The 17,474-nt window shown below is 41.5% G+C and overlaps 1 protein-coding gene across 2 annotated transcripts in view; it reads right to left on the reverse strand.

Annotated features, from left to right (window-relative positions):
* RNF169 (ring finger protein 169) overlaps window positions 1–14,400 on the reverse strand; it is an 89,626-nt gene extending 75,226 nt beyond the window's left edge. Inside the window, exon 1 of one of the 2 annotated variants that reach the window (XM_045894438.3) lies at window positions 13,842–14,400. In XM_045894438.3, coding sequence (XP_045750394.1) covers window positions 13,842–14,343 — 502 coding nt within the window. In that variant the 5' untranslated portion in view covers window positions 14,344–14,400. Of the gene's footprint in view, window positions 1–13,392; window positions 13,743–13,841 lie in introns of those variants that run through there. The other variant, XM_064576921.1, reaches the window with a different exon arrangement.
* Window positions 14,401–17,474: the final 3,074 nt, after the last annotated feature.

Here is a 17,474-nt window from a genome sequence, read left to right on the forward strand (position 1 = left end):
ATCAGCATTCACAAGCAACAGGAGACACACAATAAAAGAGGTCACAGAAGCAAACACCAGGTATAGAATGCTGCAGAGATGAAGGCCCTGTAGATTTAGGCAGAACAAGACCACCATATTGTTGCCCCCACCATATCCTTTGGACTTAATTTCTGCTCTGAGGCAAAGAATCATTCACACTAGTCCACAAGGTGAAATCATACCAAATTAGAAAGAGTGCAGGATTTGGAACCATACCACATGCATTCAAATCTACCACCCACTGGATAAATACTAATGGTCTTTATCCTTGCGAGGTCTGTGTTTCTTCATCCGTAAAATGGGATTCATATCTACCTTAACAGGGTTGTTTTTCTCATCAAATCCTCCAACACCCCTTGGTACAGATTCTGTGTGTATTAAATGGTAGCCTAACTGGCCTGTTGGACTCATTTTTGTCTTTCCATCTATCATCAACACTGCTTCCCTGGTTCTTTATAAAACAAAGTCCCGACCCTATCATCCTCCTGCTTACTTTTACTGGCTTCTCTCTGGGACCCAATCTACCATTCCAGCCACATTTTTCCATTCCTGCAATACTGCTCCCCTCCCCGGCCTTAACACATCTCACTATACCTAGATATGCCATATCCTGCCTCCGCTGTGACTTTATATATGCCACTTCTTCTTCCTAAAATGGTTTTTCTCCTTCTCACTATATGAGGATTACTTCAAAACCCTGCCTATTGCCCTCTCCTTTGTGAAGCTTTTCCCACTAACCCAGAGAGAATGACATTAGCTTCCTGTAGGCCCTCATAACATTCCGCACACTTATCTCATTGATAGTAGCATTTATTACCTGTGTTATAATGACTTGTCTCTGTCTCTGCCTCCCCAAACTAGGAGATTTCCTTGAAAACAGGATGATCTCTAGGTATGTATGTGTCTTAGTGTAAGACAGTGGCTTAAAAAATTTTTGTTGAATGAACTAATGAGAAAGATCTTTAATACTATTAGCACCAGTTCATACTAAAGTCTTTCAAAGAATCTGTTGTCTGAAGGGAGTCGTAGTAAAGCTTTTCTTTATAATTAAGGCAAAGGTAAACTTCAGTAGAGTCCAATCTTTTGAGGTTTTTATTATAATAGTTGTATAGAACCAAACACTGGACAAAACACAAGAGAAATGGCAAAACAGAAGTAAAGGGAAAATAAGTCCACTGCTATTCAGAAAAATAAAAACCAAACCGAAACTGGAAATAAGTTATCTTCAAGCTTAAAAATTTTGTGGCAAATACATGTGACGAGGAAGATGGTTTGACAGCAGTTCATGCCAATAACAAACAAGCCAGTTTTGTTGCTGATAAATTCAGTATGAGCAAGGCTAACACAATCTTTAGCGATGTGAAGAATTTAGCATCCAGATGGAGAGATAGTATACCCCATTACACTCTTCACTAGTCAGGCATTATTTAAAGCATAAGGGTCAGCTCTGAGCGGCATATTTAAATATGACCAGAAGGGTAAAGGAATTATCACATATAATCAAAAACTTTTAGGGATTTTTTTTTTTTTTTTTTTAATTCATGAGAGACAGAGTGAGAGAGAAAGGCAGAGGGAGAAGCAGGCTCCCAAGGAGCAGGGAGCCCGATGCGGGACTCGATCCCAGGACCCTGAGATCCTGACCTGAGCCGAAGGCAGACGCTTAACCATCTGAGCCACCCAGGCGCCCATTAGGGATTTTTTTTTAAAGGAATCTTTTTCCTTTGTTAAGCATTGCCTGTGTATCTAATACATTCTAAGTACCATATTAAGTGCTGAACACATAGAAACATAATCTCTGACCTCAGAGAGTTCATTGTAGTGCCAGATACACAAATGAGGAACTGAAATCCAGCGACGTTAGTGAAACACATGCTTATGTGGTGGCACAAAAGAAGGTAGCTGACTCCAATGTGGGTGAGAAAAACTTTCACGAAGCACTTATGTTTCAGCTGGGCCTTAAAAGATGAGTATAATGTGACAGGAAGATAGAGTCTTCCAGGCAGAATAATCACAGGTGACAAAAGGTCAAAAAGGATTTAAAAAGCATACTATATTACAAGGTCACTAAGTAATGTAGTTTGACCAGAACCTTTGGAAAGGGAGGAAGAACCAAAGAGATTAATTTAAGAAGTGTAACCTAAAAATTCAGATAGAAAGAATCATGGTCTTTAAATACTTGAATATTAAAACTACACAAGCAGACTTTGATTCACTAGAAAACTTAACTTTCAAACCATTAAAACTGTCCAAATAGACAGCAATGAGTAGAGTCACCAGAATGGGAGAAGTATCCCTATTCACGTGCAAGATCAATCTCCCCCTGGTGTTCCAGATCGCATCTTCTCTCAGCTCTTCATGACCTTAACTCATCAGTTTTCTCTACTCTCTCCAGCATCATCAATTTCTCCCTCTCTAATATGATAATAGACAAACATGACTTAATATCATCTATCTTAAGAAGAAAAAAACACCTGAGCTCTTGTCCCCCAGTTACCCAGCAGGTAACTGACCTGTTTCCCTGCCCCCCTTCACAGCAAAGCCCTCCAAAGAGTAGAATATACATTCAGTTTCTCCTTTCTCACTTTAACCCATGCTATTAGGGCCTTTTTGTGTGTGTGATCCACCACTCTCTCCAACTGCTCTTAATATTAAGTCACCAAGAAGGACCTGCAAGGGGGGTGCCTGGATGGCTCAGTTGGTTAAGCAACTGCCTTTGGCTCAGGTCATGATCCTGGAGTCCTGGGATCGAGTCCCGCATCGGGCTCCCTGCTCAGTGGGGAGTCTGCTTCTCCCTCTGACCCTCCTCCCTCTCCTGCTCTCTCTCTCATTCTCTCTCTCAAATAAATTAATAAAAAATCTTAAAAAAAAAAAAAAAAGAAGGACCTGCAAGGTTCCCCAGGGTCAGTTTATAATATAGGCACAAAAGAGTTGAATGAGTATAATCTTATAAACAGAATCTTTACTTAGCCTGAGAACTAAGGATCTTTCCAATCAAAACAGCTAATACCAGCCTTATGGAAAGTATCAATCTGGGATAAACCAGCTCTGCTTTTGCATACAACTATCTTCATAGTAATACTATCCATTTCCTTTGGAAAACCAGAAAGGATAGTGAGATGTTGAAATTGGACAGTCTTGCATCATCTTTATTAGTATGAATAATCAGCAAACACTCCTTACATATCTTCATCACAATTGTCTAATACTTATTTTAATGTAGTCTTCTAAATTAGACTGAGGCACCGTTATTAAGTGTGAAAGATAACTGTTCTTCCTTCAGTGTTCCTCCTCTAAACATTCTTGTTCTCTTCAAGTCCATCCTTTTTAAGTATCTAGTTCAATGGCTTATACAGATGGGGTACTCTAAAATGTCTGGTAAATAAACTGTAAAACCTAACATATGGGACCTAGTACAAAGTAAATTCCATAAATGCTAACTCCCTCTCCAAAACTATCCCAACTTGAAGAATGCATAAATCTGATAAAACCTCCCTACCCTACATGAACAAGTTTATCTATTTCTCTCTCAGAAGTACCTGCATTTTAAAAGAACCATAATAATAAGGGACCTAAAGAGAATATGTACTGAATTTTAGATACAGGATATAAGAGTGATATCCTGAGGCAACAGAACTTTCCTTAATCACCAAACTGATTAATCATTAATCTGACCCTATATATCAAAAGAAAGTTAAACCACTTCTTCTACTAATTCTTATCATTAAAAAGCCATATATAGTAATTATGCACTGTAAAAAAGCTAGTAAAGTCTGGCAGGAAATGTATAATTATTGACAATGGTTTTCTCTGGAGAGACAAACAATAATTGTCTCAACCGTAATTTATCCCTTTTCCTATCAGGGACAGCTGTTATTACTTTTTCCAGTACTATAGTGAGCATTTTTAACCAACTGAGCCACCCAGGCGCCCTATAGTGAGCATTTTTAAAATTTTGTTGTGTATATACATGAATATATGTCATAAATGTCATACACACATTCATATATAGGGCAGACACCAACTGATGGAATTGCCACCTGGCAAGAAATGTATCTCTTTCAACCTTACTAGGTGTGGCCAAACTGCTCTCCAAAATGTTATACCAGCTTACACTCCTCCAGCAGCATGCAGTTCTCCATTATTATCAAATAATTGATCATAAATTATGCCAGTCTGGGGCGCCGGGGTGGCTCAGTTGGTTAAGCGACTGCCTTCGGCTCAGGTCATGATCCTGGAGTCCCGGAATTGAGTCCCGCATCCGGCTCCCTGCTCAGCAGGGAGTCTGCTTCTCCCTCTGACCCTCCCCCCTCTCATGCTCTATCTCATTCTCTCTCTCAAATAAATAAATAAAATCTTTAAAAAAAAAATTATGCCAGTCTGATGGTCTTTCATCATTGGTTATAACTTTCATTTCCCTAATTACCAATGATAGTGAGCATCATTCCAGATATTTATTGGCCTTTCAGTTTTCCTCCTCTGTGAAATGTCTATTCAAATCCCCTCACCGTTTTTTTTTTTTTTTTTAAGATTTTATTTATTTATTTGAGACAGAGAGAATGAGAGACAGAGAGCATGAGAGGGAGGAGGATCAGAGGGAGAAGCAGACTCCCCGCCGAGCAGGGAGCCCGATGCGGGACTCGATCCCGGGACTCCAGGATCATGACCTGAGCCGAAGGCAGTCGCTTAACCAACTGAGCCACCCAGGCGCCCTCCATGATTTACTTTTACATAGATTTTTTAGATGTTTTTTTACCATACATTCTTTAGAAGTTTGTTTTTGCATTTTTAATTTCCAAACACGGACTGGGAGGGGAATTGGTTATATTTGTCATTAATTTCTAATTTTACTGTATTGGGGTCAGATAACATGGTTATATAGCAACCTTTGGTATTTGTTGTAACTTTCTTTGTGCCTAATTATGTGCATGTTCTATATTCGTTTAAAAAGAACATATATTCTCTAACTTGGGAAAGATATGGTTCTATATAAAGGCAGCAGATCAAGTTATGCATAGTATTTGTTTTAGTGGTTACCCTTAAATTTTTAATATGCATCTGAGAGCCTAAAGTTAATCAATATCTCTATCTTCCTGAACTATATATAGAACCTTACAACTCTTTAATACCGACCACTCTCCCTCCCAGCTTACATCTTATCCTTGTCCAATATTTCAGTTCCACCTTGGTTTTGGCCCCCACAAATTAATCATAATTATTTTTGTTTTATACGGTCAATGTTGGCTTAGTTTACGTACCTATTTCTTTGTTCACCATGACTTCTTGTATCCTACTTTCTCCCCTGTTACATTTCTTTCTTCCTGAAGTACATTCTTTAGTATAATAGTTCTTTCAGAAATAGCATGGTAAATTCTCTGTATTTTTATCTGAAAATATTTATTTTTCCCTCACTCTTGAATGATAACTTAGCTGAGTACAAAATTCAGATCTCTGTCAACACTTAGAAGACATTATTCCATTTTCTCCTGGCCTCTCTTGTTGATTGATTACAAGATGTCCGCTCTTGGTCTGTTGCTCCTTTGTCTTTCCTTTTTGGTTGCTTTTTAAAGTGCCTTTGGTGTTCTGTAGCTTCATTGCAACGTGTTTAGTTGTGGGGGTTATTTGTTTTGTTCATTTAATTATTTCTAGGGCCTCTTAAGTCTAAAACCTAAGGATTCATGTCTTTCTATTAATTCTGAAATATTCTCAAGTCAGCATCTCTTTCAATTCCATGTCTCCTCATTCTTTTTTTTTTTTAAGTCCTCTCCTTTCCTTCCTTTTTTTTTTTTTAAAGATTTTATTTATTTATTTGACACAGAGAGAGACAGCGAGAGAGGGAACACAAGCAGGGGGAGTGGGAGAGGGAGAAGCAGGCTTCCCGCCGAGCAGGGAGCCCGATGCGGGGCTCGATCCCAGGACCCTGAGATCATGACCTGAGCCAAAGGCAGACGCTTAACGACTGAGTCACCCAGGCGCCCCTCCTCATTCCATTTTTCTCCTTCTGTAATTACTATTAGATGTTGGGTCTTCTTGATCTTTCATTTTTCTTCACCTCTTTCAGATTTTCCTTCATCGTTTACTGTTTTGTGTTCTCAGGATTTCCATATATCTAATTCCCAGCTTACTAATTTTCTCTTCATCTGTGTAAGCTATTGCTTATTTACGGAGCTTTTTTTTAACCTCACTGACTATATTTTTCATTATGTTTAGCTTTTTTTCAAATGTACCTATTTCATAACATCTTATTCATTTTCCAGGATGTCAATTAGTTCTTTAATGTCTTTAGTCACTTAAAATGTGCTAATTTAAATTATCGTTCAAGCTGCTACTCTACCATCCTGGTTTCCGGAGATATAATCCTCTTGCTTGTTATATCTGCTAACTCTCATTTATGTTAGAAAATGGTTTCCTCATGTGTCACATTTAATTATAAGCTCATCTTCAGCTGGGCTTCTTTCTTAGAGAATCTCTTCTGGCCCAAGTTGGGAGTACCCCTTGGAGTCTTATTTTTCCTTTCTCCAGGTGACCCAGGGGTATTACTAGTTGGAGCCAGCTTCTTTTTATTTTCTCAGCCTGGTGATACTTAAACCATATAACAGAAACTCAGATCCCAAATATAAGCGAGGCATAGGTCTTGTGCTTCAATTTCTCAGAGACGCTTTTTTCCCCACTTCCTCTCTGCATAGAACCCAGGCAAATCAAGACAAGATTTCTTATTACTGGCTTGTGTCAGTGGGAAGATTTTTCTCTATCCACCCCTTCACTTTGAATGCACATCAAGAATCCCAGTTTTGTGCAGAAGTTTTAGTTTTGGTTCCCTTTTCTACATGGTTACAACTCAGTCCACTAGTAATAGAAAACCAGAAATAACCCCTCACCCCACCCCTTCACCCAGCTCCAGGGCAACACAGCATGAGTTCAAGGCTTACTAAAGTTTTGGTTTTTAGTTTCATTTGTATTTCTAGAACCTGGAGATTTTCCTGTCTTTCCTGAAAGCTCAGGAATGCATTTTAAAAAATTGTTAGTTCAATATCATCCAGCTTTTCTGGATATTTGTAGCAGAGGAGTCTTCTTATCTCAGTTAGCCATCTTGCTAAAAGAGAATCTGGGCTCTCCAATCCATTTGCTACATTAACCCCACAGGAGTAATCACTCTAAAATGCAAAGATGAGGGGCGCCTGGGTGGCTCAGTTGGTTAAGCGACTGCCTTCGGCTCAGGTCATGATCCTGGAGTCCCGGGATCGAGTCCCACATCGGGCTCCCTGCTCAGCAGGGAGCCTGCTTCTCCCTCCGACCCTCCCCCCTCTCATGTGCTCTCTCTCTCTGTCTCAAATAAATAAATAAAATCTTTAAAAAAAAAATAAAAAAATAAAAAATAAAATGCAAAGATGAACTCCTCTTTAAAACTCTTCAGTGGACTCTTACTCCTGAGCACAGCATTCAAAGTCCACTATTATCCAGTAACTGCTTATTTCTGAAATTCCTTCTCGTTCCACTCTCCCACATGTACTCTGCTCCAACCACTCCTACTTACAATCCCTAGAAGTCTCCTTGTTATTTCATACTCCTATGCTTCTAAATATACTGATTTCCCTCATCTTTATCCTGCCCTCATCCACCTACTGAATACTCAGGGTCAAGTATCTAACTTTTACTGAACCCATTCCTGACCCATCTAAGTTTGATTCTCTTCATTGTGAAATGGCTAACATTCATTGAGCTCTTCATATGCCATGCATTCTAATAACTCATTTAGTCTTAACAACAACCTTAATGGTTTTGCTATTACTATCCCCATTTTCTAAATGAGGAAACTAAGGTACAGAGAGGTCAAGCAATGTGCCCAAGAACACACAGCTATAAATGGCAGAGCTAGAATTCAAATACAGGCAATCTGTCTCCAGATTCTGCTCCGTTAACTGGCTCTATTTATATGTACCTTATTGCCTTCCACACTTGTATCTTGCATTATGGTTATAATTGCATTTATTACACATTTCAGTGGCATGTTTATATACCAATCTTCCCAACTACACCGACATGAGAAAGAATGCTTCTATTCTATTTGTAGTTACTAAATTAATGCATGACTGAAGGAAAACATCCCCATAGCCCCTGCTTTAGTCCAGCCCCTCTTCATCTCTTGCCTGAACTACTAAAATAGCCCCCTAACTGGACTCCCTTCTTCGTTTTTATTCACATCTTTCCTCCATACGCCAACCAATATTGTCTTTCTAAAGCACATTATGATGTCATTCCACTTACTTAAAAACCTTTAAGGGCAGGGGCGCCTGGGTGGCTCAGTCAGTTAAGCGTCTGACTCTTGATTTCAGCTCAGGTCATGATCTCAGGGTGGTGAGATGGAGCCCTGTGTTGGGCTCCTTGCTGGGCATGGAGCCTGCTTAAGATTCTCTCTCTCCCTCTCCCTCTGCCCCTCCCCTCCTTAAAAATATCTTTAAGGGCTCTGCATTATCTATAGAATAAAGTCCCAAATTCTTTTATCATGATATACCATGCCCTTTGTGATCTAACTTCCACAGTCCCTTCTCTTTTCCTTCCCCATTCCAGTCCCACATTCCATCAATATTTAACTCCTTGTCAGTCCCTGAATATGCCAAGAGTCTTCAGGCTTTTGTACATGCAGGTTCTTCTCCCTGGAATGGCCCTCCCCTCCTCCCTCATCTGATGAATTCCTACTCTTTTCAATATACAGCTCAAATTCCTCAGCTTTCCTCCACTCTTAGTTATCCCATTCCTATACTCTGTTGGCATTATGCATTCACCTCACTTACTACTTTGTAATGTTATTTGGTAAGGTGTTTGTCCAACTAGACTGTGGAATCTCAAAGAATGGGGACCACGTCTTATTCATCTTTTTTATTATATTATCTTACAGAGCATGTGCCCCCCAAAATGCTCATTGAATTAGTGGGATGATATTTGACAAACATATCCTATATCCTACACTCAAAAAAACTCAGAAATGAATTCAAGACTAAGCAACTCATCCAGATTAACTGGAAGTTAGGCAGGAGTGGAAATATGAATGAACAAAAACAAATACCTCCTAAATTCCTGCTGCTCAATCCTGAATTCTATAGAACAGAGATATTCCTTCAATGGCAATTAATATTTAGTTGGTGAGGTCATCTCATTCTGAGTTGTTTCCTGCATTAGTATAACATATAAGGACACTCTCAAATTCTGGAATATGTGTCACTAAGGATAAAAAGTTGAGTCATTATACATTTTAAAACAAATCCTGTACAGATGAGGGAAATTCTTGTCCTTTTCCACCACAATCACATGATTTCATTATTCATCAGTCCTAAATGTAATTTAGGCTCCACACATAGCAAACATTGTCTGCCAACTGAGTAATAAACCAGAACTACTTGTTTGTCACAGAAAGAGGACATTTTTTAAATGTATGTTAACCCTAAGTGAACAGGGACATTGGGTAGCATTAAAGCGAAGGGATAAATGAGGTACTATTAAATTTTTGAAATGCACTTTTAACACTAAAAATTTTTAAAAAGTTCTAACTGCCAGTTTAAAACATTCATTGGCCTTTGTCTAGCTTTTCTCTTCAATTATTACCCATGGTAGAAGAAAAAGAACTGTCCTAAAAGGTCTTGATTTCTTTTTTTTTTTTTAAGATTTTATTTATTTATTTGAGAGAGAGTGAGAGAGCACGAGCAGTGGGGAGGGACAGAGGGAGAGGGAGAAGCAGACTCCCCATGAGCAGGGAGCCTGCCAAGGGACTCCGGGACCATGACCTGAGCCGGGATCATGACCTGAGCCAAAGGCAGACACTTAACCCACTGAGCCACCCACAGGCACCCCAAGGTCTTAGTTTCAAGTTCAAAGGCAGTATAATTTAGAATGATCACTCTTCATTTCAAATCAAAAGACTAAATGAATTCTTAAAATTCATTAATTATTACCAATGAGACTTAAGTATTGCTGTTGTATATACAGTTGACCACTGAACAATACAGGGGTAAGGGGCGCTGACCCCTGGCACAGTCAAAAATCCACAGTAACTTCTGACTTCCCAAAAACTTTACTTACAGCCCGCTGTTGCCCGGATGCCTTACTAATAATATAAACTGCTGATTAACATATATGTTGTATGTTATATGCATTATATATTGTATTCTTAAATAAAGCTAGAGAAAAGAAAATGTTAGGAAAATCCTAAGAAAGAGAAAATACATTTACAGCACTGTAATGTATTCATTGAAAAATATCCACGTATAGGTGGATCCACAGAGTTAAAACTCCTGTTGTTCAAGGGTCAACTGCAGTTGCAAAGGTACCTATCTGTGCCTGTGTGCTACATTTTTTTTTAATCAATGGACCAAGCCTGTCTCTAAATTTAAAATATAAGCTCCAAGAGGAAGAAATCTTGGATATTTCATTCACTAATGTCTCCCAAGGACCTAGCACAGTGCCTGGCTGGCAGAGCCTAGGCATTCATTACATACTTGTGAATATTGCTCAAAATGGTCCAAATGCTATGTCAGTATATGCAGTGAGCTACAGCTCCTTGAGGAATATAAAGCTGTAATAGCCTTCACACAATGTTGCACAAATCAACTGATACTATATCCAAAAGCAAACTGACAAGGCATATAATAAAACAAAACATTTTACATAGGAGTCCTTAAGGTTCTGAACTTTAAAGCTTGCCAAGAAGCTGGCAAAAAACAAAAATGTCAGCAACACAACCAAAATTTTCAACAAGCACAAACTCTTGCACTTATTTCATAGACAATTCAATTCCAAAAGAGCCATGGGGCTTCAACAACAACAAAACTGTAAGAATTTCACTTAAACACCAGTGCATTTACAACAAAACTTAATTTCCAGTAATATAAAGCAGGCCTGACCTTTCTTTTATCAATTGGCCTAAATATGCCAAAAGAATATTGCTAAGCAATATACTTCTGAATATACCTAAAATTGCTATTTCTATTGCTGTTTCCCACTCAAAAACACAATGTAAATATTTATAAAACTGGTCTTTATAGTTTTCCCTATTAAAAGCCATCATGAGCATTTAACTGGGAATTAGGCTATATTTTAGCCCTTATTTATGGGTTACTCTTTTGGTCTTTGTTTATCTGCTACTAACTCATGATGACCATTCGCTGGTCACTTTTTTAAAGATTTTATTTATTTATTTGACAGAGAGTGAGAGAGCACAAGCAGGGGGAGCGGCAGAGGGAAGGGAGAAGCAGGTTGGATCCCAGGACCCTGGGATCAGGATCTGAGCCGAAGGCAGGCGCTTAACTGACTGAGCAACCCAGGTGCCTGTGGTCACCTTCTACTCTCTTTTGGGCCTCAGTTCTCCCTTCTGTAGAATGAGGGACCTGTGTTAAAATAATGGTTCCTCGCTTTCTTTTTGCAACCCTTTGAGAATGTGGTGAACGCTACAGGTGACCTCTCCATAACAATGCACATACATGTGTACATAACAATTCTATGAATGGCTATTTATAATAGCAAAAGATTGGGAACCTAAATGTCCACCAATAGATGGTTAAGTAAATTGTTATAGCCATTCAATGAAATTCCTTGCAACTGTAAATAGAATAAAGAAAACTTCTATATAGTGATATGAAAAGATTTCCATCATGTATTGTTATATGAAAAAAGCAAGTTACAGAACAGTGTATACAATACACAACCTTTCATGTAAAAAGATAAAAAACTAAAATAAATATATTTGAATTTTTATGTATAAGCATAAAGAAACTAGAATAAATGAGAATGTTGATGTTAGTGGGAAATTGAGTAAAGGGGTAGGAGGAACCTTTCCAGTGTATACTTTCTTTTATTTTTGTTTGCATTATGTGAATACACTGCATATTAAAATTTTAAATTAAAAAACTGTATATACCTTCAAGAAGTCCAACCCACTGAAGCTAGAAGATAATTCCCAAACCCTGCTCAGCAATATTCTTCTATAATGATTTGACTTAATAAGCCTGTAATTATATACACTCAATGATCCAACAAGAACATTTAAGGAAAAATATTTTTCATCACAGTCCTCATAAACATATAAAGTAATTGGTGGATACTCAGTGATTCAACAGATCCTAATTTGGAATCTCATTTTATATAATTTTCCTTAATTACTGATACACTTTATGACAAATTTCTTCAAGGGAAAAAGTTTGCAGAAATTGTTGAGCCATACTCCCTCTCATGGATCAAATTTCAGACTATTTCACAGAGGAGTCCAGCCTTTAGAAATAAGAATAGAAATTTCTACCCTATTTGACCATATAATCAATAGTACTAGTAGGGAGACCAGAGACATACTTTTTTTTTTTTTTTTAACCATCTTCAAATCTCAGAATTTGAAGCAAATTAAAGAGCATATGAGAACATTACACAGCACCCACAAATCAGATGACATCTGGGGAGGCCTTCTTGCCTGATGTGAGCAAGAATCAGATGGAACTGGGTTTTCATTCAGGCAAGTTACTTAACCTCTCTGGGCTTCAGTTTCATCTGTAAAATGGAAATAAAAGTATCTATCTCATAAGGATGTTGTGAAGCTTAAAAGGAATAATGAGGAATATAGAAAGTAAGACGTAGAAATAAAAAAAAAAAAAAGACGTAGAAATAAAAAGTAAGGTATCCTAGGACAGTGGCAGGTGTCCGCTCGAATCAAAACAGACTGCATTCTGGAACCTGTAGTTTCTAAAGACTGCACTTTCATACACAAGCAACGCCTTCTTTTCCCTACTGAAAATAACACATGGCAGAATTCCCAGCACAAAAGGTGCAAATATCTGGCCTTTCCTAATTATGCTTCTTGAAAATCTCCTCCTAGGTAAGCATTTCTTATCAAAGAGCTGTAGATGTTGTCTTGATTGGATGTGTCTCAAAAAGAGTCCTAAGTTATAACAGTTTTGTTTTGTGGTTTTTACAGGACACTTTCTATGTCAAGCTCAGCACCAAAGAGTGGCAGGCTATGGAAGGTAAAGAAAGGCAAGAAGTTGAAAGCAACAGCCCTACAACAGACTTTTAACTGCCAGGATGATAGTAGGAAACCTACACTGCCATGGAGATAGAAGCAGCCCCTGCCAAGCAATCTCCATATACGAAACTTTTAAACCCCATCCAGTTTTTTGTTTTGTTTTGTTTGTCTCCAGACTACTGGAGCTTATTAATTTTTGGAATTATTATAAATATAAATAACCCTGATTTATTGCTTCCTCACTATGTGCCAGGCTCTGTGCTAAGCATGCATTTTTCCAGACTTTGTGAAAACTGCACATGTGATTTCATTCTCTCAACCCACTCCACACTCAAGTCTGAAAAGCTCCCTTCACATCCTCAAGTGCAACTTACTCCTTAACTCCGGATACTCCACACCTCTCAGTGATCCATTCAGGCCCAGGAGCCACGTCTTTACAGGCAGTTCGACCCCAACCTCTTCACCCAGCACTAAACCAAGCACTTCTCTGATCCTCCAGGGCCCCCGCAAAGTTCGGAACCCTTCTTCCACACACCATTCCAACCTGGCCCTAACTTGTTCCAAGAATGCTGTTTCCCTCCAAACTTCTGACTTCCGTAAGGCGCGGGATCCCCTCACTGCCCCCCCAAATCCATCCTGTCCGTACTTCATTCCGAAGTTCAAAATTCACAAACAGATGCACCTGGACAGAGCCCAGTTCCAACCCCACGAAAAGTCTACACGGCCGCTCGAGTACGGCCTGGGACCCTCCACCCCCTAACCAGGCCAGGCCGGGCGCGCTCGGCCTCGCTCGGGACCCCAAAGGGAGGAGGGGAAGCTCCACCTGGCTCCGCGGCCGCGGCGCGCGGCTCCTGCTCCGGCCTGGGCCCCGCGGCGGCCGCGCCCCCGTCCCGGCGCGGGCGGCAGCGCTCGGGCTGGCCGCGGCGGGCGCGCTCGCCCTGCACCTCCGCGTCGGCCTGGCCGTCGTCGCGGGCCCGACGGCGGGCCCAGCCGGGGCCGCGGGCTCGGCAGCGCGGGCAACCCGGGCCCGCTGCGTCGGCGGCGCGCTGGGCGCAGCCTCGGCACAGCGAGTGGCCGCACGGCAGGGCCGCCGCTTCCCCCGGGGTCTCCAAGCACCCGGCGCAGCCCGACTCCTCCGGCCGCGGCGGTGGCGGCGGCTGCAGCAGCGGTGGCGGCAACACCAGCAGCGCGGGGCCAGAGGCTGCGCCCGGGGCCCCAGTCTTGGCTGCCGCCATCTCGTCACAGCGGCCCCGTCGGCCCCGCCGACTGAGAGCTGCCGCTGCCGCCGCGGAAGAGGCCCGAGTACTCGGACCTGCCGCCGCCATCTTGTTTCCCGTTTGAAGGGAGAGTCCGTTGCGAGGGAGAAGAGTAGAGGGCGGGGCAGTGCGCGGCGGGCGGTGCCGTCTACATATTTATGAGGGGGCGGGGCTCCAGTGAGCCCGGGGAACGTTCTCCCCGGGCCTGGTTGGCGGAAGGCGAAACCTCATTAATATTTATGTTTACCTTATATGCAGTCTTCAGCCTCACCCTCCAGTCTTTGCAATTTCCTCTTACTGAGCCCGATGAAGTTGAGGACTGAGAGGATTTGGAAATTCTGAGCGATATTAAACTTTATGAAATAATTACACGTATTTCTTCTGCAATACCCTGATAACTAAGGCTAACGTGAGTGGGGAATATGGGAATTATCCAGAACCCTCCCTCAGTGCTTCATTTGATGTGAGAGTAGCTGTCGTGACCAGGCCTACTGTGACCAGCAACTAACTACTAAAAATAACAGCTTCTTGTCAGTCCTCATCTCCATATCCTCCCTCTCCACATCCTTCCCGGACCTCCCTTTGGCTGGCAAAACCATACTTCCCTGGTTTTCTCTCAAACCCTCAGCAATTTCTCAGACTCTTTTGAGCCCTCCCCCTTGTTTGGGGCTGAAGTGTAGGTATTCCTCTAGGCTCAAGCCTCAGTCCTCTTCTCTCTTTGGGTGCCACCTCACCCTCACCTCACAGTTTCTTCCAGCTGAAACTCCCAAATTGATATCTGCAGTCCAGACCTCTTGAGTCCAGCCTTGCATATTCAACTGCTTGATGGAAACATTATCTTGGATGTCTGCATTCCTCATGTGTACAAAACTAAAGTCACTGTCTTCCACCCTACTTCCAAAACAGCTTATTTCTTATTTCCCTCATCCTATTAAAGGTACTATCCTCCGAGTTCCTCAAGCTCTAAACCTAGTGTTGTTTACTTTCCCCTCACCTCCCACATCTGTCAGTTTCTTGTTCTTCCACGAAAATGACTATTTTCCCACCTATCTTCTCCTCTTCATCCCCCTCCTACTGCCCAATTCATGTCTCATCATCTCTCACCTAGATTATTGCAGTAGCTGCTATAGGTTGTCTTCATGCCCACAGCCTCTCTTCTTCTAATCCATCCTCTACAGCTCTCAGAACTGCTTTCCAAAGGACAGCTCTGACCTCGTCATTCCTGCTGGGGTTAATCACCAAGGGAGGTGCTCAGACTTTGATGCCAGGCCCTTTCTGGATGCAGAGGGGATGGAAGAAAAAAAAATGACTCCCCTCTGATAGATGGTTCTACTGTAGCAATTCTCCCGCGCTTTGCTTTCTTTGCACTAAGGCAGATCTGAACAGGAGGACATTAAACAAATGGCATTTCCTGTTGGGAATCTTTATAGGAAAGCATACATTTTATAAGGAGAGCAAAATCAAAAAAGGAACATAATGGAATGGAAGGCATCAGAGGCCCGGGGTTTCCATGAGACTGCCCGGAAACAGTGTCGGAACTGGTGGTAAGCCAGAGTTATTGGTAGAAGTCAGAGAGCAGGAAAAAGAAAGTCGATTCCCAAGATGACATCCAGACGGCTAAAGAACAGTCAAGAATTGAAGAAGAGTCTTTGGGGAATTGAAACAAGGTCTTGTGTGCACAGAGGCCCAGTCAGAATCCTGGCAAACAGAAGTATGGCTTCAGCTGGACTGTCCTTTATCTATGGATTCTCCTCATTTCACACCCCAGTTGAGATTCTTGAGTACGCTTTTCCCAGATTCTGACAAGGAGGCCTGTGATCCAGAGATCAAGCCAACTACAATTAGAAATGGGGCCCTTGGGGGACGCCCGGGTGCCTCAGCTGGTTAAGCGGCCAACTCTTAATTTCAGCTCGGGTCATGATCTCAGGGTCCTGGGATCAAGCCCAACATCAGGCTCCGTGCTCACTGGGGAGTCTGCTTCAAGATTCTCTCTCTCTCCCTCTGCCCCTCCCCTGGTTTGCTGGAGCATGGGTGTGTGAGCTCACACGTGTGCACGCACACGCGCTCCCTCTCTCTCTTTTTCAAATAAATAAATCTTAAAAAAAAAAAAAAAAGGAATGGGGCCCTTGGTCTGGGCTCACTCTTGACAGCTTGGGGCTCTTAATCGAAAGCCTATTTACTGTTGGAAGAGCTGAACCACAGACATGCAACATGCTTTCTTGGATACAAATAAAGACAGGAAATTTCCTTTTACAGAGGGAAAACATAGCATAGTATAGACCAAAAGCCAAGAAATCTGGGATTGGTCCTGGCCCCTTTACCCCTCTCATTAACTCGTGTGATTTCAAACAGGTAACTTCTCTGTGGGCCTCAGTCTCCTCATTTTTAAAATAAGGGTATTGGAATTCAGCAGTTCTCAACCCGGGGTGCACACAGACACACAACACAGAAATGTACACACACACACAACAACAATGAAGTTCCACCCCAGATCTACTGAACCCCAAAACTGAAGATGGAATACCAGCATGTGTATTTCCTCAGTGCCATAGGAATTCTTATGAATATTCCCAGATAAGACCACTACAATAGATCAATTGAAAGGTCTCTTTTAGCTCTACCATTCTAGAAGTCTGACTCCCAATTTCTCCCAGTCTCTTCTTTCCTCTAGGCTGTTGCCAGAGTAATCTTACTAAAACAGTAGCAGGGACAGAAGGCAAGGCAAACCTAAGAAATCTGGAGAGTTATTCACTGTGTGGGAAAATGAGGGCGATGAGGATGATTCTAATGTGTCAAGTCTACGAGCCTGAGATTATGATCACAATTGACAAGTGATGAAAACAGAATAAGTGGAAAGGAAAAGGAAAGATGAGGGCATGTTTTATCCCTCCAATGTTTATCCATAGATAAAACATTTTGTTTTATTTTAGTTCACCATCAGCACCTCAAGTCCTTCTTACTTGGAGGAAATGCCCCATTCTATGCAGTATTTGCAGTACTGCTAAGATGAAGGAAGCTGAAGCAGGGAGAATATCAGTGGCTAGAACACGGCATATGATCCAGGCTTGGCCACCTGGCCACCCTCTCTGAACTTCGAATCTTCCGGGAATGACACGAGACCTACTGACAAGTTTAGAATTATTCAGAGCAACAGAGACAGTAGGTGTCCAACCACAGTGGGTCTCTCATAGGGGTTGGGA

This window comes from Mirounga angustirostris, unplaced genomic scaffold (assembly GCF_029215605.1).
Source record: "Mirounga angustirostris isolate CCGP_5_RB_7025 unplaced genomic scaffold, mMirAng1.0.hap1 SCAF_13, whole genome shotgun sequence".
NCBI classification, from domain to species: Eukaryota; Metazoa; Chordata; class Mammalia; order Carnivora; family Phocidae; genus Mirounga; species Mirounga angustirostris.